We start from the raw sequence: 26,958 nt of genomic DNA on the forward strand, positions 1-26,958 counted from the left end.
CACTTTCACTTTAAAGCTATAAAATCCATTGAGCTAGAGAGTAAAAATAAAGAGTCCACTTCACCTTGACCTCCTGTACCGCTCTGCCTGCATCTTGATAATCAAAAGTATTTCCTTTTGGCAGGGGTGGTTGCTAACGCCTGGCTCTGCTCCAAAAATCCCAGAGCAAAGGCGCTATGCAGCTCGGAGCAACCCAGGCTTTGGGGGGGCTCATCCTTCAGCCGCCCAAGCTCTCAGCTCAGGCGGCCCCGGAGAGCTCAACCCCTACCTGGGGCCTCACCCCCTCCTCTTCTCCCGAGGAGGGGGCTTCAAATCCATCTAAACAGCTGATCAGCGCTGTTTACGATGGAAAAACACAGCTGCGGAGCGGGCAGCCCAAAAATGGCTGTCTTCGGCATCGCGTCGCCACCGGAAGTCCCTGGACATCTCAGCAACTTTGAGAACCACGTTGCCTATCCTTTGGTCTTCTGAAATAAACCATTAAAACACTATTAACATATTAGAGAAAATACACTTACCAAATCAAATCGTTTCTTCCATTTAAATCTACTCTTTGCATCTTTTTCAGGGGAATGCTTTGCAGAAAAAAAAGAACAATAACTATTTCTTCACTGTATGTCCACTTCTTTACTCGTGGCATACAGTGTTCCATAGCACCTGAGATTTGGAGAGAAGCAGTAACCTCAGGGATCTTGGACCACTATGGCAACTAGCTACACACCTCCCTTTGATGATCCTGGAGAGGTGAGAGAGGGCTTTCTATGCCCGCTGTGTCTGAAGGATCTGCAGTCATTTCAACAGCTCCAATCTCACTATGAAGAACACTCAAGCGAAGACAGAGATGTTAAAGGACAACTAAAGAGTAAGTGTTCTAATTCCGATTTTTATGTATGTAACACACATATTTTTGCTTACTACATACAAATATTGGCAGTCACTTTATGGAAGTAAGTAAGCCTTTATTAAGATGAATAGAAAGCCAGTTGTTAGTTGTATAGCAGGAATATGCAACTGATATGGGAGGGGGTGGAGGGTCCTAAAAAACAATGGGTGATATTTTAAAGGATTCATTTCACACTTAAACGTGCCTAAATCATCCCCTCCGTGTTAAAAAAACCCCTGTGCATTAACATAGGTGATAATAATTTTCTTATTAAAAATAAATGTTACCTTTCTTCTTATGGCAATACAGTTAACACTCATAATTCATGGGGAGGCGTACTGATGATGCCACACATGAACTTTGAATGGAAGGAACTTAGCAGTGAAAGCAGTGTTTTACTCTGTTGTATTTGGATAATCCTCGATTTATGACCACATTTGTGACCGTGCCACACCCTGCTGAAGGGAGTTCAGATCCCCAACATGCCCAGAGAGGAACTGCTCTGATGGGCTACAGAAACAGATCTTTGGGATCTGGGCCCTATCTCTCCATCCCAGCAAAGGAATACAGCTCCTCTCGTCAGGCAACTCTTTCATTCAGACAAATAGATATATTGACTATAAGCCCCTTGTGAATCTTTAATATTAGCTGTTAATAAAGTAATAGGTATGTTCCACGCGTGCAAAAGTTAAGGAATAATTGGTGAAATTATGTTTCAATGTATCCCTGTGTAGAATAGAAGCTGTCCACGATACAAGTAAAATAACGCTAATTTTATGCAAATCTGCATGCATACTTAAAAATTTATGTTGTTTAATGGCTGAAAAAAAATACAATGAATGTGACAAGTGTAGAAGTTTGGACTGTGGAGTAATTGTCCACAATTCTGCTGTATAACGTTACTTATTCAACAGTGATCTGAAGAGGAAGGTTGGCAAAACGAAACATTTCCTCTAATCACAAAAGTCATTATTTCAAGTTGGCAAAATAAAGCCTTTAGTTAGTGCTTTGGACCAAGGAAACAAAATGTGAACTGTTGGCCACAAAGACATAAGAGTGGAGCATTTGAAGAAAAGATCACTCATCACAACAGAGCAGGGAAATAATCCAACGCATTAAAAACTTGAAAGTAATAAAGATTGACTTGAAACCTTTGGAAGTTTGTTACTTTAGCTCATGGGTAGGCAACCTCGGCTCTTTTATGACTCATGGACTTCAACTCCCAGAATTCCTGAGCCAGCATGGCTGGCTCAGGAATTCTGGGAGTTGAAGTCCATGAGTCATAAAAGAGCCGAGGTTGCCTACCCCTGCTTTAGCTGATTGTGAGAGTGAAGGTTACTTATAATTGGCTGTAAGTTCTCTGGCTGAAGTAATGATTTGTGATTGGATGGGTGCTTGGATATATCTTAAGTACATGAGGCAATTCCCTTTAGTTTAATGAAGAATGTGCATAGTTGGCCTCTGAGTTACCACCTAAATAAGTTGGACATTCCTGGTGGTCTTCAAGTGTCTTGTTGCTCTAATCAGAACAAAAGAAATACTTTAACCAGGGTGCTGAAGAATACAGGAAAAACACTGTATCTAGCGATCTGATACCATGATTTTGGGAAACCAGTACAAATTCATTAATAATTGTTAATATCGGTTTAGTGCTGTTTACTACATTACATTTTAGCCACTTGATACATTGTTTCACCATACATACTGATGTTGCTAAGTTCAATGTGTACTTCTGTCTCTGAGGACCCAGACTAAGTCAAGCCATCTCTAGCTGAAGGTCTTGCTGATTGTCATGGTGATTTTGACGCATTGAGTTTCATTATATTTTCAGACAGTCAGAGTCATTCTTGGGAATACTCTGATGGGATCAAATGTGGCATGTAAACAGCCCTTAGTCATCACACAATTTCAATCACTGGCTGCACAACTTAGTAACAAGAGCTTAAGAATAGTAGTAGCCATAAAGGTAAAAAATAATTGTAATATGTTTACATGCTAATTATTGGGCATTTCCCACCCTTTTAAATAACTATACATTAGAAACCCATTCACAATAAAATACAAACAGCATGTGGTTGTGTTGAACTGTTAATTTCCTTCACTTGTTACAAGTAGTTTCCCAGTCCTCTGAAGGCTGTTAAATGCGTCACTCTTTTACCTTTCAAGTGCTCTTGCCTTCTGCTTTGTCCAGTGTTCTATTGCACAAATTGCTTCCTGAATTAAGTTTATACAGGGTACAAAATATTCCTGTGGGCTGTCGATAATTGGACTGCTTGGCTAATTGACACATTTGTATTCCCAACAGGTTGGACGAAGTAGATTTTTTTCAGGGTTGTGTTTTATGGGAATTTTTGTAATTCTTTTCATCTTCAGATTATTCTTTTTACAAATTTTAGAATAATTTATATCCTATTCCTATGGGAGAATAGAAAAAAAATGCTATGATATCTGCCAATGAAAACCAAATTTAAACAAAGACTTAAGGCCTCCATTTTGCCACTTTAGCTTGTCCATCTAGGAAATGCAGCCCTGGGTTGTTTTTTGAGGGAGGCCTGTTTTTAACACATGCTATTTTGCTCTTAAATTTTCTCATCCAACAAAAAGGACAAATTGAGTTTAAAAATCATGGCCAGTCCATTCTGAGACGTTCTGAAAATTGCAAATCGGGTACAGGGGCATACTCCATGCTAACCATGGGCTTGCCACACTATCACAGTGGCAACTGTAAGTAAGCAAGCCTTAACCATTATGTTTAAATGTAGAAACATAATTTGTGACATCCACCATTTTATCTTGTTTAGATCTTGTTCAAAAAGCAAAAAAAGCAAAAAATAAACTGTTGAGACGAGATGATGAACGAAGTGATGGTGGGTCTCAGGAACGATATGAAGGCTACAGTTATGGTGGAATGGATCCATATATGTGGGAACTGGAAGAATTAGGTAACCAATGAAGAAATATTCATTTGTAACAAGGATAGATAGCATGTTACTCTCCCTAGATACTGAACTATGTAATCTAGAAATAATAAAGCTGTGAAAGTTTTCATAGTTACAGTTAGCTGGATGTTTTTATCTTTCTACATTTATTTTTATATTGTGTATAAATCTATATCGATGTACCTGTACTAACTTAATCTGTGAGAGAGCACCAGTAAATTCTGGGAAGATGTGTATCATATTGTATTATGAAAATAGTTGGTAATAAACAATGAATTTGTACAAATGTATGATGTTAAAAGCAAAATGGACTCAGCACTAGCGGTAATTAACACCAGAAGAAAATTCCATAATAGAAATATGTCTTCTGAAATGCCATTATCTTATCAATAAGAATAGTATTTTATCAATAAAGACTAAAATATAGGGTAGGTTTATATAGCACATTAAACTATGTTGAATATTAACTCTGCATACCAAATGATATGGCAAACCACATTTGGCTGTGGGTTTTTACTCCAATACCCACAGTTATAATTACCCTGCCTACACAGTGGGGAAGATCAATCCTTTCCCAGGTTTCTTTGCTCCCCTGAGTATCTACTTCTCTGTATCGTTTTCCTGAAGGATTATGGCTGTTTAATTAAAGAAATAATGAGTTTATGCTTAATATTCTAAGCCACAGTCTGGGTTGACTGATTGTTATGATTGGTTGGTTACTGTAGCCACTATTCGGCTTTTTGGTATTGCAAATGATCCATGAGCTACCATTCTTTAATCCTGAAATTTAGACTGAACAGCAAATTTATAGAAATAAGAACATGATAAACTGCCTGTTAGCTGAATATTTACGGTTGAATTATTCTGTCAAGTTTCCTAACTGGATATTTTATATTAGGTGTTATAAGGAGTCATCTTTCTGATTTCAAGAAACACAGAGCAGCCAGAATTGATCACTATGTTGTGGAAGTCAATAAATTAATAATCAGGTTAGAAAAGGTAAATAATTTGTAGTTTTAACATTTTAATTTTATTTACTTTTTAATTAAACTTATTTTAAAATGTTTTAATTGTATATATCTTTTTTCCAGTCATTAGCTACTGTAACATTTTTTATTTTTATTTATTTAATTTATTTATTTGTTTGTTTTTATATACCGCCCTTCTCCCGAGGGACTCGGGGCGGTGTACAGAGCAAGGTAGGTATACAGTTAAACAGTAGTAAAAATAAATGAAACCCCAAGCGCTATCAGGCCAGGCCGGACTGCTGGAACAGGTAGGTTTTTAAGTCGAGCCGGAAGGTGCGAAGGTCGGGGGCCATCCTGATTTCGGTAGGCAAGCAGTTCCAGAGGGTTGGTGCACCCACTGAGAATGCCCTCCCCCTGGGGGCCACCAGTCGGCATTCTCTGACCGGTGGCACCCTGAGGAGGCCCTCTCTGTGGGAGCGCACAGGACGGAGGGGTGTTGACGCTGGCAGTAGGTGCTCCCGCAGGTAATCCGGACCCATGCCATGTTGGGCTTTGTATGTCATCACTAGCACCTTGAATTTCACTCGGATGTTTATGTTTATGTTATGTTTATTATGTTATTTGTTAAAGTGTAATTCAAAAATGCATTCCTTGGTGACATGTTATTAACAAAAAGAAGTAACAGTGGCTGAGGGGATGTTAAATATAAAGATTCTGGAAAGAAAGCTGTGGTCTATATTTTACTTTAACTAGGGATCCTCTTAGGCACAATATACTTTTGATCCTTGTCTGTTTGCTTAAGTCTCACCCAATATTGATATACAGCAGTCTAAAAAGCAAAGTCAGAAAATTAATTAGCAGAAATTTTTTTTTGTCTAACCCTACTTTAACATTTCTGAAGTGTCCTATTAATAGCAGTACTGCTATTGATTGGATGTGAGAAATGTAGTATTCCCTTTTTAGTCTAACTAGTATATAGAAAGGGACTGAATAGAAATTGGAATTAAGGAACATATTTTTTCTTTAGCAGTATTTACTTTTTAATTAGAAAAAATAAAAAAATCATCTCAATTTTCATTTTATAATTTGTTTTCACTATTTTCCCCTATTCAAACTTTGATCTTTAAAACAAATATTTCTCCAAATTTTTAAATATTTTTTTATCCCCCCCCCTCCCGGATATTTGGACTATTTTTGCAGGTCTATTACTAAGGTGATATAAAAGAGATACTCAGGGATGACATTTGATTTTTAAGAAAAGACATTCGGGAAAAGGTGGTTAAAAACAGATTTACTTGATTTACTTGAAATAATGTGACAAACTATACAGTAAAATTGGTATGTATATCTAATTCTTGGTCATTTTCTTTTGGTCAGCTTACTTCCTTTGACAGAACAATTACAGATTCTGCAAAGATAAGAGGTAAGTGCAGAAAAGAATTATGTTTCCTAATGTTTTCAACTAGGATTTCATTAATGATGTCTGACAGGTTATCACGTCTTATTGCAGCAATAGAGAAATCTGTTGTGCCTTGGGTTAGTGATCAAGATGTACCATTTTGTCCAGACTGTGGTAACAAATTCAGCATACGGAACAGGCGCCATCACTGCCGCCTCTGTGGGTCTATCATGTGCAAGAAGTGCATGGAACTGGTCAGTCTTCCCTTTGCAAGTGAGTACAGTGGCCAGAGATAGGAGGAGTGCCTTAATTCCATTTTAGTAGTTTATCATATTTTGGCTTAGTATCACTGAAACATTATTATGGTATGAATTAAGGAAAAAATATTGCCGTGCTTTTATGTTTCTCACAAAAATGAATAATTGTCTCTGCTCTGATGAGATACCGACTTATAGCAGTAGAGGAAATTTTGGAAGGATTGGCAGGCATATTTATAAGTCTTTTTGTTCTTGTAGCAGCATAGATAACAGCCAAGGGTTGCCCTTGTGTATGTGCATGTGTACACTGGATTTTCAGAGGATTTATTTTTGAGTGAGGAGAGGGTTGAGAGTTCCCCCCCCCAAAGAGCAGTTGGCAACTCATAAATTGCATCTTATTCTCCCAGAGTCTCTCATGATTGTGTTATTAAATTTTTGATATGAAAATGCTAGTTTTAGGTCCAGGATTTTTTCTATGTTGTCAATAGCTATTCAAAGCTGTTTTACATTTTAAAAACTAATTTCCAGAATGTATTTAGAAAAAGATGGAAAAAAAATCACTCCTCTCTTTTCTACACCTTTTAGAAGTCTCATATAATAACTAGAAAGTTTCTTCACGTCAAAATAGAAATATCCCATTACTACAGTGAGTAATATCAGTTGCCTGTTTAGTAGCTAGATTTCGTGAGAGGTGACGTATAAATATTCACATTTACTTTGAATGTAATATTTTACAGTTGTACAGGGAAAAACATTTGCAGCAGCCAATTTTTAGAGTACAGTTTCATTTCAGTTCTTGTTTTTATGTGTAGATGGAGTTGAGCAGAATTATTTGAACCTGTGTTCAAGATAAATGTTCTGTCATCAGGACAATTACATCTTGTCAGTTATATTTTGTCGATCTCTCCTTTCAGGCAAAATTACTACTGCTAGCAAGGAAGTCCTGGCCTCTCATACTAGCCCCAGCTGCTCACCCAATAGCATCCAGGGCTCTCGACGAGGTAGCATCAGTAGTATAAGCAGTGTCAGTTCTGTTTTGGATGAAAAGGATGATGATCGAATCCGTTGCTGTAGACACTGTAAAGATACGCTGCTCAAAAGGGAACAACAGATTGATGAAAGAGAATATATACCAGATATCGTGAAACTGTATGAGGTAAAATGACTGAGATGAAGACTCATATTAGACTTATTATCAATAGCATATATAATAATTTTTGTGAGAGTAACTTTAAGAGACTAGGACCTGTTTATGCTAAAAAAAGAAAACAATAAGTTTGTTCATTGGTGATAAAATTAGGTTTAGCTTTGGTGATTAGAAAATAAAGAGTTTGGCTGAAATAACCTTGGAAACTTCCCAATTCATTCTATCAGAATCACACTTTGGAGAATCTGAAGTTATGATAATTTCAATTATTACTGAAATTGTGTTACTCTTAACTATTATAAGAAATCCACAAATTGTAGTCTTTTGCATTTGACAAAAATGGATGAGATTTGCAGCTCCTGTTCCACTTCAGGGGATATTTTCCCTGCCAAATTTCAAAAAGATTGATCCAACTGTTCTCACAAATTTAGAAGCTTTTCAAACAGGAGTTGCTTTCCCAGCTTGGATTTGTTTGAGTGACAATTTATTTGAATTTTTTTTATAAGCATTGTAGGATAGGTATAGAGCTTTAGTTTGGTTCCTGTATAAACTATTTAGCAATATGCTGCTATTGTTAGAATACCGCATGTAATCTTGGTCATTACAGTTCAAAAAGCATATTACAGATCTGGGAGCAATGCAGACATGGCCAGCTGATTTTCTATAGGCAAAGTTTACCATTTTTAGTAGACTAGTAAAATATCAGTTGAATACTGTGCATTGCTGACAAAAAGAATAGATCCACATTGCAAAACCTGGATCTATACAGGTAATACAAGCATACAATATTATGTGAAATGGATTCATTCCTTTTCCTACCACCAATCTTTGTAACGGAGGTCCCGTTTCCTCCACTTAGGTTTTTTCATCCACTTCTTGAATCTTTTTTGAAGGAAATTGCAGACTCTACAATCAGGGATTTAATCAAACTGGTACTCTTATAGACTTTTGTAGTATAGTGGTCTCTGCTAGTTTCATAATCCAGTTAAGTGTCAGTATTTTCTTGTAAAAAGTGTTTTTCCCCTTTTGTTGAGTAAATATTCTCCACATTTTAGAAGTTATTTTAATAGTCCAGCACCAGCACAGTGTGTCAAAATTGGTAGGATTTGAACAACTGAAATGGAATGCAAACATTGAGTATTTTTCTCACTTAGTAAGTTTTACGTCTGACAGTAAAGCCGTGCAAAAGTAAATTTCAAATTCACAGATTTTCTACAAGCCTAAATGGGAATGACTAGAATTTATAGATATGTTAAAATAACAATGACTGAGCTGTGTGTGTGTGTGTGTGTGTGTGTTTGTTCTTTCACACATTTCATCCTCTCTTTATTAACCATTAGAATTTCTCTTTTTCCTTTGTTTTTAAACAGTGTTTAAAGAGCACTTCAAATTGAATTAAATTGTGTCAATCTGTTTCATAGTTGGTTCAGCTGTAATGTTGGTTTTCCAGAGATTTTTGAAGTGGAAAATTTTCTGGATGATTTTTCTAAATATTTTGTACATAATTTGTGTATGAAAAAGTTGCTTGTACTATCAGCATTGACAATATTGTGGGACAGAAAATATTCAGTTCAAAAATGATATATTTTTTCCAGGTAAAGTTTTGCCCCATTTCATAATGACCTTTGAGACAGTTTACCAAGAAAGTAAAATAGACTCTGATCATCTTAGTTAATACATCTTGATCATCTATAGAATTAGGTCAACTTAACAAACTCACGTAAAGAAAAGGAAAAATAGGATGCATATAACACATTTATATTTGAATTATTCTTGTGAGTAACTTAATTTTAATCTGTTGATTTCTTATTAAATAAGAAACTCCGATTTTACATGGAAAAAGTTGACCAGAAGGCCCCAGAATACATAAAGATGGCAGAATCATTAAAGTAAGCCTTTTTAGTTTTTTTATAACAGTGATTAGATGATTGTGTTATTTAAAAGAAATCAGAAAACTAATATCTAATTAGTTATTGGAATATATCTAATTGGAAACTTCAGTTTTGTAAAAAGTACAATATAATACTAAGTTATTATTTACTGTTTTCTTTGGGACAGTGGTCTGTTATATTTGTCTTATTATTAACTGAGACTTAGAACCAATTTTCACACTATGTCCAAAAATCTCCTTATATATATTTTTTTCATTGTTAGCAGTACTGGATGATATTTACATAATTATATTTTATGAATTTGATTCAAAAGGCTTATATGGCTGCCCTTGTGAGCCATAGGTTATGGAATTTGGACAGACTTTGTAAGTTTGCTGGTGCTTTTAAATAAAGATTTTAATTTGTAAGTTGAATCCACATTAAGTAATAGACTTTGAGTTGGAACTTGCTTTCAGATAAGTTTGCGTAGGATCATTTTCATACATAATAAATGCTTTAACTTTTGAAATAATAAAGAACTTGAAAGCCTAATCATTCTTCTTTCTTTTTTGGAATTAAATTTCTTTAACAGACATTTAAAATAGATACTTGGTTATTCCAAATTCAGCTTTTCAAATCCAACTAGATTTGCAGTAGATTATAAAATATTAATAAAGATTATAAAATATTAATAAAGTGTTTATAGGCGTTCATATGGATATGGTGAGAAATAAAATTTCAAAAGTTGAAAGGGAAATATACCAAAAGCTCTAGGACAAAAACAAAGTGAGAACCACAATGGTCACCTGATATAAATACTTGGCTACCAAGGCTGATTTTGTATATGTTTGGATTTGTGTCCTTATAAATGCATTTTTATTCATGTTGAGCTTAGTGATGCTAATTTTAATCAAGCTGATTCCCTCTAAAATGATGTTTAACCATGTAGAACTCATTTTTTATGAACTAAATAATTTTGAGAAAAATTGATAACAAAAACGCACCAAGATATATATTTGATATTCAAAACTTTCCTTTCATAACTCATTCCCAGTTCACAAATGAACAAGAATAGTGTTTTAGATGTGTCTATATAGTTCTCTACTACAAAATAACTGCTGAATCTATAAGGGTAACAATTTGGGAAAATTTAAATGTGCATGTTTTCTTCCAGTGCTGGAGAGACAACATACAGTCTTGAACGTGCTAGCAATCTTAGAATGGAAGTACAGAGAATGTATGAATTAATAGATGCTTTAAGGTAAGTACAAAATATGAAGATGAAAATTGTTATTGGATTATTTTTTGCTTGCCTTTATATATTTTTTAAATTTTCAGTGAAGATGAACATTGTTTTTAAAGGAGGCATAAACATAATGGGATATATTTTACTGTCAAAATAAATGGAAGGAAGCTTCAGTTCCTACCATGGACGAATGGTTACAAAAGCTCATAGAATTAGCAGATGCCTAAATTGACTGTTTTGATAAAAGAAAAGAACATACGTACTTTTGTTTCTACTTGGAAATCTCTTCTGGACTTTGTGCTTGAGGTGGAAAAAAATGATCCTATGATTTTGGGTTTTACTGATTAGACTGATTTGTTGATACAGAAGTGGCTAGTTTATATTACTATAGAAATGTAAAAAGTTGAGATTCGATCTTAATGTCTTATTTTACTGCAACAGAGGGGGTTGGAATTCAATATGTATTTTTATATTTTATGTTTTAAATAAATAATATTATTAACAAAAAAAAATAATCCATGTTGCCAATTACATGGTTTATTAATACTTTATTAATACTTAAATTTCTGTCTGCTAGTGTTTATTTCTCTTAGCTGATTGTTATGTATTTCTAATTCACTCTTTTTTTGTGTGTGTTTCAGCAAGAAGATTCTGACTTTAGGGCTGAATGAAGATCCACAACCTCATCCCAGAACTTTACAGCTACAGAGGATGATTAGATATTCAGCCACACTTTTTGTTCAGGTAGATTATCTAGAAAGGATGAGCTGCGTTTAGACATATTAGTTCCCCTAAGACAAAACCAGATTACATACCGACACTTTAAATATTTTTCAGGACATTATAAAACTTGTCATTTTTTTTAACAATTTGCATAATGAAAATGAATTAGTGTTTCAGTTTTTAAATGCTTCCTACCTAATTAGATGTAAGCTATGTCAATGGCTCTTTTGGTATTTAGAAGGCTGATGAATGTTTTTGCACTGCCATAGTGATGGGAACGGTTTCTCAGCACTGTAATTGGATTCCGATTTAGCAAGCTACTACACAATATCATGGGAAAATTCCTTGCTATTAGTCAAATAAGCTAAGACTAAGAAAACAACGTTTGTTTATTCTCAGGTTTTGACTTTTCCTTTCATCTCCTTCCCCCTTTGTTTGAAATTGCATTTTAAAAATTCTGAGGTGCTGACTTTTCATAGAATTAGATAATTGTGATGTTGGAAAGGACTACAAGTCCAATCTTCTGCAGTATGCAGGAATGCCAATTAAACTCTTCTCAAAATGTGTCTGTGCAGTCTTAAAAACCTCCAGAGATGAAGTGTCCTGCAGGCTCCATGAGTAGTTTCTGGAAGACGTCCCATGTCTTTGATACAATATAGGTAGTCCTTGACTTACAACCACAGTTGATCCCAACATTTCAATTGCTAAGTGAGTTTTGCGCCATTTTACGACCTTTTTGTCACAGTTGTTATAGGAATCAGTTGTTAAGTGAATTATGTGGCTGTTAAGCGAATATGGCTTCCCCCATTGACTTTGCTTATCAGGAGGCAGCTGGGAAGGTTCCAAATGGGGATCACATGACCCCGGAACAAAGCAACTGTTATTTGACATCAAATATAATTGATCACATTTTAACTTTATTCTTTGACATGTAATTTAGATGAATGGGCATTGTTTATATTTAGCCACTTAAAAGTATAATTATATGTGTGCATATATGCATACACACTCACATTTTCTAGTTTTCAATAAGATCTAAATCTTAGTATCCTATACCCTTTAAAGTTATATTTTGAAAAAAAAATCCTCAGGAAAAATTGCTTGGCCTAATGTCTTTACCGACCAAAGACCAGTACGAAGAACTGAAAGAGAAAAAGAAACAAGACTTAGAGAGAAAACTGCAAATGGAGAGACTGGCAAGTATTTTAATCCATAAATATTTCTGACAATGATTTTCTGCTTGTTTGTTCATTGATTAAAGAATTTCCTTTCTGAAACACTTTACTTTGGAATTTGTTTGCTAAAACAATTGCAATTAGTGTGACATAAGTCTAGAATATATTTAAAATCAGCTTAATTTAAAGAAATCTATTTCTTGTATGAACCAGGGTTTTTTTTGAGATTACTTCTTTCTTGTGCTATTGGGGGGGGGGGAATGTCTCTTTTAGAAATTTCCATAAGTTTTCCAAAATATTTTAGCCAGGAGAAAATCTGCTTTTCCCTCAAATGTTTGTTTTGTTGTACCCTTTTCACTAACTTTACTTTGCTTTATTTTACTGTTAGTTTAGAACAGGGGTTCCCAAACAGGGGTGCTCACACACCCGTAGGGGTGCAAGACGATATTCCAGGTGGTGAGAAAACTTGGGTTTTCAAAATCATAAGTGTATATGCATAATTCGTTGCCGTTATTTTGAACTTTTGGAAGGGATGTGAGAATATATCAGAAGTGTTCTAGGGGTGAGGGTATAGAAAAGGTTGGGAAGCACTGGTTTAGAAGCCTAAATATATTTATCTTATTGAAATAGCAATCACACGTGATACATTAAATTTAAAAATGCAATACATATTAAAAGAAGATTGGAAAGTGACTTCTAATCTGATCTCTTGAGTTAATGGACTGCTGATCATTCTATGGCAGAATCCAGTTCTCTGAGATGGTCAAAGTGGCAGGAGGCTAGAAAGAGTTGCAGTCATTACAGGAGAGAATAAAAAATAAAATAAAACTTGCTGGAGCACGGCTGTTCACGCCATGTGCAGAAGAGTAACTTCTACTTGCTTAGCTTATTCTGCTTAGCTCCCGCTCTGAAACATTATTCTAAACATATTTAACAGGATATTATATCTGTTAAATACAATTTAGATGACTGCGGACATGAACAGTTGATGAACAGGTGAACAGTTAAAAGTAACAATAACCCTACATAATCCATCAGTTTAAATATACCTTTTTTTTGAGCTGGAGGGAAAAACTCAGAAAAAAAACCTGTTCCCGCCAATATGGTTGCCTTTCTAGGCTCACAGATCCATGCTAAAAACTTAACGAGGTGGCTGAAGTGTGGAGTCCTCATCTAAATGTGGACTACTTTTAAAGTTTTCCTTTCCTTTTGGCTAGGTGAAATATGAACCCCAGAGACGACAAGAAGAGAAGCCAGCAGACTACGCTTCCAGATCCTTAGTAGTATCCAACGGTGAGGTCCACCGAACAAAAAGGGTAGCAGTGAAGAAAACTGAAGGATGGCTACCCACTGCGAGCATATCTCGGAACCAGGAACTCGCAGACCCACTTCTTCAACAGATCAATAATATCACATCCTTTATTAAGCAGGCGAAGGAAGCCAATCGTCTGGATGAAGTCCAAATGCTGCAGGAGAACCTGCGGCAGCTTCAGGATGAGTACGACCAACAGCAAACAGTCAAAGCCATTGAGCTTTCTAAAAAGCAAGCAGAGATGGAAGAAATGCAGAGAGAACAATTGCAGATCCTTTGTGAAAAAGAACGGAAAAGGGATCATAAAAAAAAGATGTCTCAACATTCACGGACCCGTTCTCTGGATTTCAGAGAAGTGAAGCATGATAAACTTGAGATTGAGAGGGAAAGTCTAAACCAAATAGCACAGGCCTTGGATCTAGATATGCTTCAGGACAAAGATTACGCTGGCTCTAAGGCTGCTTTCCCAAGTGATGGCGTTGGATTGCCAGGTAGCAAGAATCTGGTTCTGGTTTGCCAACCTGTAAAAGCCTCAGAGCGTGAAAAACCCTCCATAAATCCGTTTGAAGATCCTTTACTAATTAGCCCTCCAAAGAGTGACCCTGCAAGTCCTGTTGCTGAAAATTCTGCAGTAGTTCCCTTGCCTGCCAATACTCTGCAGAGTTATAAAAGAGAGTATAATCCATTTGAAGAGGAGGAAGAACAGGATTGTCAACAGGCAAACGGGATAGAGCTCAGTGCTCCAAACCCATTTGAAGATTCTGTTGGGAATCCATTTTATACACCTGTAGGTAATCAGGAATCTGGGAATCCATTTGAAGAATCATTGTCTTCCTCTTTGAATCCTTTTGAAGTTGAAAGTGATAATAAAGTTTCAAGAGAAGATGTCATAGAAGAGGAATTACTTCTCCAACAGATTGATAATATCAAAGCCTATATTTTTGATGCCAAACAAAGTGGGCGAATGGATGAGATAGAAGTATTGACTGAGAATTTGAAAGAACTTAAGAGCACACTTGCAAAGCAGAAGAAGAAATTGAGCTGCTGAAGTATATCCGGATACTTTTGCAGATTCCAAAGGGAGGGAAGTTCAAGGTAAAATGAGAAATACATTGCAAAAGGCACTTGAGTGCTGAATCAAACTTACGCACTTTGGTATAGGAATTTCCACTATTCATATCTGTAAAAGTCAGTACTATTTAAAAAGTTATAATTACCCGAAACTATTTTTTCAAATACTGAAAGCCTGTATTTGTATCCCAACTCAAATTTAGGAGCACAATTGTATTTCTCAGCACCTGCTTTATCTCCGATATAAAATTCAAAGGGGGAAATTGGGCATTTTAAAATGCAGGAAATTATTTGCAGTCCGTATGACTTCTGAATTTATTTTCTGTCACCAAGTAGGGTTGTATGTGCTTAAAAAAAAGTGCTTCAAACCACCTTTTTGCTTCCTAAGGCAGAAGCAACTGGTGTAGCAACCTGGAAAAGCTTTTACTGCTTCAAAGAAACATGGTGCTCACATGAGTCCATTTCTTCACAATTGTGTTTGATTCTTGCACAGCCCAGCTAATAAGGAATTAATATCGTCTTAGAAATTCTCAGTTTTCCTACCAACTTTATATTTTGGGGAAGCAGAAGAGAGAAAATAACTTACTGTTCAATAGAATAAAATCATTCATTGGTAAAGCAACATATATATTTCTAAAAACATATGTACATATGTTTTAGAAAACAAATGCATAAATCCTAACACATGTTTTTTCCTTTCCCTGCTCTTCAGCTGATTAAACTATTTTAATAGCTTTTTCTAGTCAATTCTAGACTGTACCTTTTGTAAGAATGTTGAAATTTTGTCAGTCTCCCAAAACTACATAATTTCCAGGCTTGTAGAAATGTCATAATAGGGAAACTGCTTTCTGCTTGCAAAATTTAGAAGTTTTGCATCCAGGAGAACTGTGCTTTAAGGGGAACTATCCTAGGTGTCCACTTAAAGTATAAATTAAAAACTAGAAACCCATTTTTGCTTTCTAATTTGATTTCTGTCTAGGATTTAAGAAAATGTTCAGTCTAGAATTGAAAAAAAAAGTGCTTTTAATAAACCCAGAGACCAACATGGAACACATTTCAGAAAAAGGAAAAGGGAGTGTGGATACAACACCTCAATTTGTTGTTTGGAGGATTTGTGGAAACTGCTATATGGAGGCGATGAAATTCTTAGGGTTGAGCTATTCATTTGTAAATGTAAATTTTTTTCTTTTTTCTTTTATTGATCTGCCAGCTACGAAGAGAAATGTTTAGGGAGTGTCAGATAAACGTCTGGTTTCAGTTGTACGGAATGAATTTTATTTGGTTGCATTTTACTATTTTGGGACTTAAATCAGTTTTAATTGTTTACACTGAAAGAACTTACTTGGAGAGTATTATGTACTTAGGGCAGGGGTCTTCAAACTTGGCCCTTTTATGACTTGTGGACTTCAACTCCCAGAATTCCTCAGCCAGCTAAGCTGGCTGAGGAATTCTGGGAGTTGAAGTCCACAAGTCATAAAAGGGCCAAGTTTGAAGACCCTTGACTTAGGGGAATGGGAAGAAGGCCCAAGCATTAATCATTAATCTGATTTTGACAAATGTTTCCGTTTAGAAATGCTGGTAGAGATGATATTGTACACATATATGCGGACACTAAAAATGTTACATTCCTCAAATGTTAGAGGTCGTATGGTCAAGAACTAAGGCAGCACTTTATACTTTCAGCATTAAGTGTTACATGTTATTCATTTGTTGATTCATGATATTCATATTTTTTTTAGCTTTGATGTCACGCATCATTAACTCAGCTAAACTCAGTGACAGCCTGTTTTAATGAATCCTGAGTTCCTGTAGAAACTGAGCTGAACATTGCCCATAATAGTCTAAGGATTCTTGTTTGTTTGTTTTTTTTAAATGGAAGCATTCTGGAAATTTACAGTGCACTAAACAGGACAGAGTTGGAACATAAAAATTAGTGATATTTTTAAAAATGGATACCTACAAATTGAGCAAAGCAAAAGCGTGGTGATTGTTTAAGGTAAAACTATATTTATTAAAGACAAGGCCACAAACTTCACCTGTCACTCTTTTATGTAGTCCAACCAATATGAATGTTTCAGTGGCTTTTTTTTTTTTTAAAAAAACACTATTTCCTTGTTATATGCATTCTGCCTTGTTTCTATGTATGCCATAGTTTATGACAGTATTGATGTATTTTATTAATAAATACATTGGTTGTAGCACTATAACTGCAAATCAATGTGGAATTATCCTTCTCGATAACCTAATGGTTGTCCCATATTTTGTCAGCCTTGTTTGTACTACTGAATTGACACAAAGAAAATGAATAAGACCATGCCACTATGAGATTTAACACTAATGCCATTTGTTTGTACATTTGCATGCACTAATTTGTAAAGTTTCTCATGAAATAAAAGTTAAGATTTTTGTTTCTGTGAATGTGGAAAAACTGATTAGGTCAACAGCAGCAGCATTCTAGTCTTTCAGGTGAACTGCAAATTTCTTGGTATCCTATGAGCAGCAAATAGGAAGCATTTTTATACTGAGCCAGGAAATTTGTGCAAGGAAACATTATCCTCATTGTTTAGACAAGGGTCTTTTCCAGGCTGGTCTACTGAAAAGATTTAATGATTTAATCTTCTCTTGTGTATTTTACCAAGATACTTTCTTTAGTTCAAATAAAATGAGAAATGCAGATAGGAAGAAAAACCCACTTTTCTGGAGCAGGATATTTCAAATAAGGTGAACAATCTTTCAATCCAAGTCTTGTGTAGGAAAAACTATGTACAGTACCATGGTGAAATGTAGAGAACTACATAGTATAGACAGATGTCTATACCATTTGAACCAAGACAGAACTCAACTTTAAAATTATTGAGGCTTTTTAAAAGTCACAATTTTACTTTATTCTCAACTCTTGGCTTCAGCATTAAAAAAAATCCTGGGTTGTTCAGGGCATTGGATGTAGCTTCCTTTTGTGCAGGTGGTACAGTTTCAATGTCCATGAACATGAAAAGCCTCAATACACACATATACGTAGAGTAATAAATAGCTTTTCCTACCTAAATAGCTGATACGTGCAGATAAGAGTTTTCAAATGTCCAATTTAATCGCTTGAGCAAGTTATATTTTTGTAATGAAAAATAAGACAATTCAGAATTAAAAATAGATTTGGTGATAGGGCAAACAGTGAATTGTCAATTTCTTTTCTCAACCAAAGAAAAAAAATTGATCAAAAATAAATTTCACCATAGCCATATTCCCACAACACGTTTTCCTAGGTTATAGGAAGTAGGGGGGAAAGGTGGTATTTAATTCCTACATCATTTGATCAAGTCACATACTAAATTAGCCTAAGGCCATCAGGGATCTGTTATGCTTATCTAGTTAACAGTCATGTGAAAAAGAAAGTATACTTGCTACTATGAGTTCTACATATCTCAGTCAGAGATATCGGGACATGATAAAAATCATCTGGGTCTTTAGCACTTCTTAAAAGTAGGTAAATACAACCTCAGATGAACAACAACACATGACATTACACGTCATCATTTATTTTACAAAAATAAAGCCAAAATGGAAAAGTTATGTGAAAACTAAGTACACCCTTACTGCTTCCATAAATATGGAGAGGCTGAGTAACAGCCAGGTGCTGCTAATCAAGTCCTTTGGATCAATTGATCATCAGCAAGTGTAAATACCTCTACAAAAACTAAAAGTTTTACAAGTTTGCTGGTTTCCAGCCTGAGATATATGTTAACACAATGCCAAAGAGGAAACGCATCAGCAACGATCAGAAGTAACAGTCGCTGCCCACCAATTTGGGAAGGGTTATAAGGCCATTTCCAAATAATTTTAAGTATCTTTCTACAAAATATTATTCACAAGTGGAAAACATTCAAGACAGTTGCCAATCTTCCCAGGAATGGATGTCCCTGCAAATTCACCTCTCAAACAGACCGTGCAATGCTCAGAGAAACTGCAAAAAATTGGAGTTACGTATCTAAGACTCTATAGGCCTCAGCATGTTAAATGTTGAGGTTCGTGACAGTACAATTAGAAAAAGACCCTTTTTTTCTAAAAAAAACATGGCAACATGGCTTTGATTTGCAAAGTTGCATCTGAACAAATCACTAGACTTCTGGAACACTGTCCTTTGGACAGAGAAAATGGCAAAAAACAAATACAGCATTATCAGCTGGCTAACACTGGATCATGCAACAAGACACTGATCCCAAGCATACCAGCTAATCTCCAAAGAATGGCTGAAAAAAGAAAAGAACCAAGGTGTTGCAATGGCCCAGTCAAAGTCAAAACCTCAATCCAATTGAAATGCTGTGACAGGACCTCCAAACGGCTGTGCATAAACAAATGCCCCAAAACCTCAATGAACTGAAGCAATATTGCAAGGAGTGGGTCTACAAGCTATGGCAGCGGTAAGGATGTACTTAGTTTTCACATGGCTTCTGCCAGTTGGCTTTCTTTTTGTAAAATAAATTATACGTTTAATATATCATGTTGTATTTACCTACTTTTAAGAACTGCTAAGGAACAGATGATTTTTACTATGTCCTGATAAGTAAAACCATGGAACTCAAAAGAGGGTGTACATGACTACACATGGGCAAAAGAATGGCTCTCCATTGCAGGATGTATTGCACAACATGAAAGCCGAGAACATAATATCCAAACACGGGTTTGTTCTAGTTAGTGTGACTGATCCTGACCGGTTGAGGTGTTGACCCTGACCGGGTTGTAGAACAGGCCAATGACTTCTCCCAAGGCTCTGTCACAACCCTTTGGGGCACCTCTCACTTCAGTACTTTTCAGCCAACTGCTTCTCTATCATGTGAAATGGTTTTAAATCTTGCAGGCGGATGGCTTGAACTTGCAACATTATAGAAAGATTAAACACATTGAAATGCTATTTGTAACCACTAAAGCAAAAAATAAATTAAATAAAATGCCATAAATCACAGACGTACAACTATAGCTATTTCAGCCCTTAATTCACGATCAGCATTTGTAGGCTTATAAAATGGAACAGAATGGAATGTAATGCAACTTTTGGAAAAGCAACCAGCATTGCCTATTACAACCATTTTCTCTGTTCCTGCAGAACTGCATTATACACAATGTGGACATGATCCAAGCTGTTTTCCCAAGACAATTGCCCTTCTTCAACGGATAGAAAATGATAGCTGATGTTATGATCAATATTACCCAACACTTGCTCTTTTAATTATTTTTACAAAAAGCACTTATAAAACATTGACCAGTGTACAGGAGTGAAAGCATTAAGCCCATCTACTTTCCTGCCTTAAGTCTCACACAATACCGCATTCTCATCATATTGCTAATCAGTGTCTTATTTCTCTGCCATCTTTAATTCCTTCTGGAGAGGTTTGGTATAAAAGCAGCTTAGGAAGCGTCTTTCATGGCATTTTTATATTTGCCGGTCATCTCTTTTGGTAGTGGCACTTTACCAGGACAGGGAACCTGGCCGTCAATTTCACACATACATTCCCGTAAGTGGTATTTTTTGTTGCCAAATGTTGCAGGATGCCATTTCCTCTTTTCCTCTTCTTCTTTCCGGATTGTTTCTCTGTTAAAAAGATGATTTCATGGTAAGGAAGACAGCAAGGACAACTCAGTGTGCAGCATGTCACATTTGTGAATACTTTTAACAAGTTAAGTTCTAATGAAAGATGAAGTGTGCTCTGTTAGAACGCAAATAAATCATTTATGCTGTCTGTTCATACAGCATTCTTTTAAACAAATGTTATTCATGGAATGTTTACTGAATAAGCAGTCTCTCCTATTCTTACTACGTTATCATATAAAGAACCAATAAGAGGCAATAATATCAATGTAAGTTCATCCTTAAACATAAGAACTCCAACGGTATCATTTATTAGGGAATGACAACAATACTTTAAATAATATTTATCTATTCCCCAAGTAAATTTAGAGGAAATTATATAATTAGAGTGAAGGAAGTCCAGTTTTTTTTTCATAATAATGGAAAGCAAGTTTCCTGCACTGTATGTCCCATTTGATACCATCTACCCCAGGGGTAGGGAACCTTGGCTCTTTTATGACTCGTGGATTTCAACTCCCAGAATTCCTGACCCAGCATAGCTGTCCATGAGCCAAGGTTGCCTACCCCTGATCTACCCAGAGACCAGAATCCCTACAGGTAGAGAGGACAGAATTAGTGGCCTCCTGCACCTACCCTAAATGATTCACCACCAATGGAGAGATGTATTTTCCTAGAACTGACAATAATGTGATGTGCTTTTTATTTTACAGTTACTTGCTCTGGATATTTTCCAAATTTGAGCACCTTGGAAAATTATTTTTATATATGGCAGCATTTATAGACGTTCCATTAACAACTCATTTGATACTGATTAAATAAAACTTCTGCAGGCCTACTGTTTTAAGGTAATGCAGTTTTTCATCAAAAATACTGGATTGGAAGCTTTGCTGCCCTTCCCTGCTTTACTTTTTTAATCCATAAATGAGTAAATAGAAACGTTTGCACTTATATGTCTTATAAATTAGATCTAGTGTTTCCCCATACAAGTCAGAACTGAAGTCTTGATTCCGTGATGACCCTGCTTATTGTGACTTACTCGCTTTTACCAAGAATTTTCTTAATATGGTCTGCTATCTCTCTGTTAGTCTTCTCTTCTATATCGACCAGGACTTGCTCTCCAGTATCTGCAGAAAAAATAGTGTTACATACAGAATATTGGGTTTTCCCAAAATTACTTCCATGATATGGCATATCTCTCATACAAAAATACACACGTGATCATTTTGACAAGAGGTAACTTGGCAAACCATTCATACTTGAACGTATTCAGCCCTGGTGACTTTATTTATCAAATGTACACGCCATCTATCTCACTTATCTAAGTGACTTGCATGTTTTACAAATAAATATTATAAAAATCTATACAAAAATAGAGAAAACATAGTTAAGAATTTAAAAAGACAGAAGGAGCACACTTAAGCCACCAACGACCCCAGAGTTGAATGCCACTCTTGGATTCCCACTCTAGTTGACTAACACATTGTAAGTGGCCACTTGTTCTCCAAAAAATTCAATTATTTTGAAGCAGGATGGTTAGATTTTTTCTGCCCAAAGGCTGCTGCATCTCCTTTTTTGGCCCTGTGTCTGGGAAAACAGGGGGCATCACTTTTAATGTACTACCGCTGCACTGAACAATAGTGAAACTCAATATTGATTTTTATATGTGACCCAAAACAATTCCTTTTCACTCAATATGGCCCAGGCAATCCAAAAGTTGGAAATCCATGGTTTAAATGGATTCTTAAATCATCATAATCAGAGCTTCCAGCACAATGTATAATAAATACGAACCACATAAATACACAATGCATCAACAATAATAAAACATTCCCCAATCAAGGGGAAGTAAATTCAGTGGGACAGGATTAAATAACATAAAATGCCACAACAACTTCATCTAGTACCAAGAGATTATAATGCTGATGCCAGATGTAAATTTTATTAGGAGAATTTTCCACAATTATAGTGTCAGAGCAGAATAAACTCCATTGAGTTATCCATTGACAATTAGATGAGCATATCCTGCAGATTTTTAGATACAACAGGCAGCCATTTATTATTAAGATTACATGTCATAAGAAACCCCCACAAGACATAGACTTCGGGTTTTGTGTCGCGGCTAGATGGGATGCAGGAAAGCAGAGCTCTGCCTTCCGTGCCTGATTTCACCCTGCTGGGGGTCCTGAAAAGGGCTGAAGTCGCCCCAAAGAGGCGATGAAGAAGGAGGGGTGCCTTGTTGATCACGGAGAGATGGTGGTCTCTCCGTTCGATCCAAGGAAAGCCCTCTAAACCGGCAGGGGAAAGACTGGCCACATCTCTGTGGCCAGCCATTAGCTACTGACAACTGAAGAACAAAAACTTTAATTAGCACACCGTAAACAGCATGTTTCGACTGGGTGAGAATATTGATCCTTTCTTTACTATTTTACAACTGAATTTCATAGGAAAGGCTCCCAAGAAGCTTAAAACCTCTGGATGTGAACGGAAGTGGCATTTTAAATTTATGGGGGACAGAAATACACAATACTGAAGTGAAAGTAATACAAAGCTACAATTTTAATAAATCTGAGAACTGAGATAAATTGTTAAGATTTTCTCTTTGGGAAAAAAAATATTGAGGTAAAATATAAGAAATCAACCCTTTGTTTTAAGAGTAGAAAATGGACTTTGAATGACATTTAGTGGTGGATTTGAGTACAGCACTATAACTAGCTCCTTGGTGAATTTCAGTTTAAGGGAGAACAGCTGGCAATAAAGGAAAATATTTTGGCGTGTTTATCATCCTGACTTTCTTGGACTATAAATACCTACTGAGCTTGGACTTTTAATCTCAAGAACTAGTGGGGGAGAAAGAAAAATACTCCAAAATACACCTGATGACAAGGAAGAAAATTCTAGAAAATGGAACATCAGAGCGGGCAGGGGAAATGTATAGGGCAAAGGTCAAACTCCCGGCCCACAGGCTGGACGCATCATCCAGAAGCCATGCCCACCCCATTGCCAGCAATGGCAAAACTGTCCTGATACATTGTGCTACGTCATGAGTTTGACATGTCTGGTCTAGCGAATGTGGATGGGCAGAGTTCCCACCAAAAAATACTCTACCTAAATTGTCTTTCTCATGCCAAGCAACTTGCACAAAAATAGAAAGAAAATTCTTAAGTGATTTAATTGCCCTGGCCTGGAAAGCTGCTTGGCAAAGAAAGAAAGCAAGAGTTAGACTTAAAAAACAGGATTTGATCTATCAGAGGGGACACTATCTGTTTAATATACTTGTTTGAATATAATTAAAAGAACGGATGACCCTTAGATATAACTAGATTGTTATAATGGAAGATATGATTTAGAATTAAAATAGCAATTTTTTCTTTTGATATGGGAAATTTGAAAATAAGAGAATTGGTATGAATAAAATTTTTTAGCTATATAAATGTAATTAATATTGAGAAAATCATAACTGACAAAGATACTTTAAATATTGATGGGAAATCAAACTTTAATAAAAGCACAAAAAACAGGATATTAACTTATGAAATGATATTGTTACTTCTATAATATTAGTAAAATATGATGAAGATGTTTACACCTAATTTTGTATATATCAACAGTATTAAGAATTGTAATTGTTTAATGAGGGGAAAAGGGAAAAATATGGGGAAGAAAGGAAGATCAAGGGAAAAATACTGGATTGTGCAGTACTGAATAGGTTTATATTGAAGTTAATGTTAAATATGTGAACCCAGACATGTTGTTTACTAAGCTTTAAAGATTGTAATTTTTAAAAATTAATAAAACCTATAAATAAATAAAAAGACCCCCCCCCAAAAAAATATTATGGAATTCTTTGGATTCTGTATGTCTTGAAGTGTGGGGGAATAGCTATGATATTTTTACCAGCCTATAATCCTTACAAATGGGCTTTATGCTTATTATATCTACATGACTTGGACTCATATCTATCCAACATCTGCAAGAATAACTTCCATCTGTAACTGTCAAAACAGCTGAAAGCTCTTCTAAGTTCTCCATGCCTGTGCTAGTTCAATTCCACATCATGAGGACCCGGATTGTTGGGGGCAATTAAGCTGACTTTGTAATAATGCCGCTTGGGTTGTGTGTGAAAGCCCTAATAAGCAGGCATATACATAGAATGAAGGCTACTGCTAAGCTTGTAAGCCGCCCTGAGTCTTTGGAGAAGGACGGGATATAAATGGAATTAAAAAAAAACAACTCAATATGAATGAAAAGCTTTAAAAACATGACAGTGAGAAGGAAAGATTAGTATACTGTCAAACTATCTACTTTCCCTGCCCAGTCCTTAAAAGAGTACAAAGTTGAAAGATTAAAGAGCTTATTCCATCTACATCTGTATATTTCCTCTCCAAATCACCATTGCAGTTCTTTATTACCTCTTCCCTCAAATCTCTACATAAAGGATCAATTAAAAAAAATCTGGAATAAATATCAAAGGTAAACTATTGATTGTAGTTCTTTCTAAGGGAAACAAAACTCCCTGAAGTTAGAATACAAAGACTTTGTTTACTAGCATTGAACACAAACTATTACAGCTCAGACCGGCAATTTTACACAGTTCTGTTAACAATTAGGTACTCAACCCAAAAGTTTTGAAGACATGACCCATTTCCCTCTTTCAGTAGACAATATTAGGGATTTTTCCCATGTGGTAGCTACAATTAGGAGCACATAAGCAAGATTATTCTAGTCCACCTCATCAAGAGCTGAAGGGAAATCAGACAAATGCTTTACTTACCCAAATAGAATCTTAAGAATGGGGAAGGAGTCATGTCTTTAAACATCACAATCTGCAGCCAAGGATTTTTGTACTGAATCTGAGGTATGTTGAAAAACACAAATTTTCTATGGTAAAAAAACAAAAGCAAGCATGAGTGCAACGTATTCAGTTTTAAACCTCTCTGAAAGACAAGCAGTTGAATAGGTGCAACAGTCTAGTTTTTGAGTGATTCTGTCCATCTGGAGTGTGATTTATATTTCACAGGAATATATCTCATTTCGGAAAGCTGGCCATGTTATCAGTTGCAGCAAAACTATAAACATACACACATGCACACTTTTCAGTCCTAGGCCTACGACTCTGACCCATTGCTACCTGTGGACTTCAACTCCCAGAATTCCCACGCTGGCTGGGGAATTCTGGGAGCTGAAGTCCACACGCCACAACGTTACCAAGTTTGAAGGTCCCTGTTCTAGATCAAATCGTGAATCCAATGTGCCCGTATCCGCGGGCAATTCTAGGCAATTTTTCACCTAAACTAAGCCTACCGTATCTGGGCTGCAAAAATAAGCAGCCAATACCTCCCACGGCCATCGCTGTTTTGCAGCCCCCTCCGAAGGAAAGCACGGTCTTCCGCAGGCTAAAGCCATTAAAAGGCTCGGGCTGCGGCTCCCTCCTTCCTCGCCCGAGCGGAGAACGACTCTCACCTGGCGCCCTCGCTGAGCTCTCCGTGCATGTTGTAGTTCACCGTCATCACCTTCACGCAGTTCTTGAAGACGATGTCGCCCTGGCTCAGATACTGCAGCGTCCTTCGAATAGGGAACCTGCCCTTCATAGGCATGACTGCGACTGCAACGGCAGCGGCAACCCCACGCCAACCCCGGAGAAAGCGACTTCCGGCTCAGTCTCTAGCTTCGCACGGAAAGAGCCGTAGAAAGAGGAAGAGGCGATGGGCGCAGAGGGCCGTGGGAAGTGTAGTTTTTTTTTGTGTTTTTTTTTAGGGAGGAATCCAGGAAGAAACAAGTTATCTGGTTCTATGGCGCGCGAGCAGAAGAAGTCAGACGGGCCAGCGCTACCAAGGCTGGATTGCAAAAATCACTAAAGTGCTTGGCAGTCTAAATGTGATAGCCCCCATGAACAGTCGGTTATCGCATCCCGACGGCCGCTTTATAGGTTGTGGTGTTGTTAGTTGTGAAGTCGCGTCCGACCCATCGCGACCCCGTGGACGACGTTCCTCCTGGCCTCTAGCATCTTCTGGAGTCCATTTAAGCTCACGCCTACTGCTTCAGTGACTCCATCCAGCCACCTCATTCTCTGTCATCCCCTTCTTCTCTTGCCCTCAATCTTTCCCAGCATTAGGCTCTTCTCCAGTGAGTCCTCAGACAGCCATTTTGCTTTCTTGCATTTCTTTTTCTTTGGGATGGTTTTAGTTGCTACCTCTTGTACAATGTTGCGAACCTCTGTCCATAGTTCTTCAGGCACTCTGTCTATCAGATCTAATTCCTTAAATCTATTTGTCACCTCTACTGTATATTCAACAGGGATATGATTTAATTCATACCTGAGTGGCCTAGTGCTTTTCCCTACTTTTTTCAGTTTAAGCCTAAACTGTGCAATGAGAAGCTCATGGTCT

The 26,958-nt window shown here is 36.5% G+C and overlaps 2 protein-coding genes across 7 annotated transcripts; one reads left to right on the plus strand and one right to left on the minus strand.

Moving 5' to 3' along the window:
- Positions 1 to 589: 589 nt before the first annotated feature.
- RBSN (rabenosyn, RAB effector) lies at positions 590 to 17,409 on the plus strand. 4 transcript variants are annotated; one of them, XM_083353824.1, is made up of 12 exons: positions 590 to 862; positions 3,685 to 3,825; positions 4,721 to 4,821; positions 6,168 to 6,213; positions 6,301 to 6,462; positions 7,361 to 7,602; positions 9,412 to 9,482; positions 10,639 to 10,725; positions 11,352 to 11,454; positions 12,525 to 12,629; positions 13,826 to 15,015; positions 16,731 to 17,409. In XM_083353824.1, exons 1-11 carry the CDS (start codon positions 703 to 705, stop codon positions 14,966 to 14,968), a joined length of 2,361 nt encoding a protein of 786 aa, XP_083209950.1. In that variant the 5' UTR covers positions 590 to 702; the 3' UTR covers positions 14,969 to 15,015; positions 16,731 to 17,409. The 4 variants fall into 4 exon arrangements, with proteins under 4 accessions (XP_083209950.1, XP_083209949.1, XP_083209951.1 ...); XM_083353826.1 differs by lacking the exon at positions 590 to 862 and adding an exon at positions 2,283 to 2,849; XM_083353823.1 differs by having other exon boundaries at positions 6,168 to 6,462.
- MRPS25 (mitochondrial ribosomal protein S25) lies at positions 15,059 to 26,244 on the minus strand. Of its 3 annotated transcripts, none has more exons than XM_083353844.1 (5): positions 26,033 to 26,244; positions 25,344 to 25,450; positions 21,609 to 21,696; positions 20,493 to 20,575; positions 15,059 to 16,201 (listed from the first exon to the last, which is right to left on the minus strand). In XM_083353844.1, exons 1-5 carry the CDS (start codon positions 26,164 to 26,166, stop codon positions 16,149 to 16,151), a joined length of 465 nt encoding a protein of 154 aa, XP_083209970.1. In that variant the 5' UTR covers positions 26,167 to 26,244; the 3' UTR covers positions 15,059 to 16,148. The 3 variants fall into 3 exon arrangements, with proteins under 3 accessions (XP_083209970.1, XP_083209971.1, XP_083209969.1); XM_083353845.1 differs by lacking the exon at positions 15,059 to 16,201 and adding an exon at positions 18,049 to 18,083; XM_083353843.1 differs by lacking the exon at positions 15,059 to 16,201 and having other exon boundaries at positions 20,190 to 20,575; positions 26,033 to 26,237.
- Between the last annotated feature and the right edge of the window lie 714 nt (positions 26,245 to 26,958).

This window comes from Vipera ursinii (assembly GCF_947247035.1).
Source record: "Vipera ursinii genome assembly, chromosome: 2".
In the NCBI taxonomy this organism is placed as follows: Eukaryota; Metazoa; Chordata; class Lepidosauria; order Squamata; family Viperidae; genus Vipera; species Vipera ursinii.

Coding starts and splice junctions, on each gene's coding strand:
- RBSN (XM_083353823.1), top strand. CDS start 703: ATGGCAACTAGCTACACACCTCCCTTTGATGATCCTGGAGAGGTGAGA. Junction 4,822..6,167: donor TAATAATCAGGTTAGAAAAG/GTAAATAATTTG, acceptor TCTTTTGGTCAG/CTTACTTCCTTTGACAGAAC. Junction 7,603..9,411: donor ATATCGTGAAACTGTATGAG/GTAAAATGACTG, acceptor TTATTAAATAAG/AAACTCCGATTTTACATGGA.
- MRPS25 (XM_083353843.1), bottom strand. CDS start 26,166: ATGCCTATGAAGGGCAGGTTCCCTATTCGAAGGACGCTGCAGTATCTG. Junction 21,697..25,343: donor ATTCTTAAGATTCTATTTGG/GTAAGTAAAGCA, acceptor TTTTTTCTGCAG/ATACTGGAGAGCAAGTCCTG. Junction 20,576..21,608: donor AAAATTCTTGGTAAAAGCGA/GTAAGTCACAAT, acceptor TCTTTTTAACAG/AGAAACAATCCGGAAAGAAG.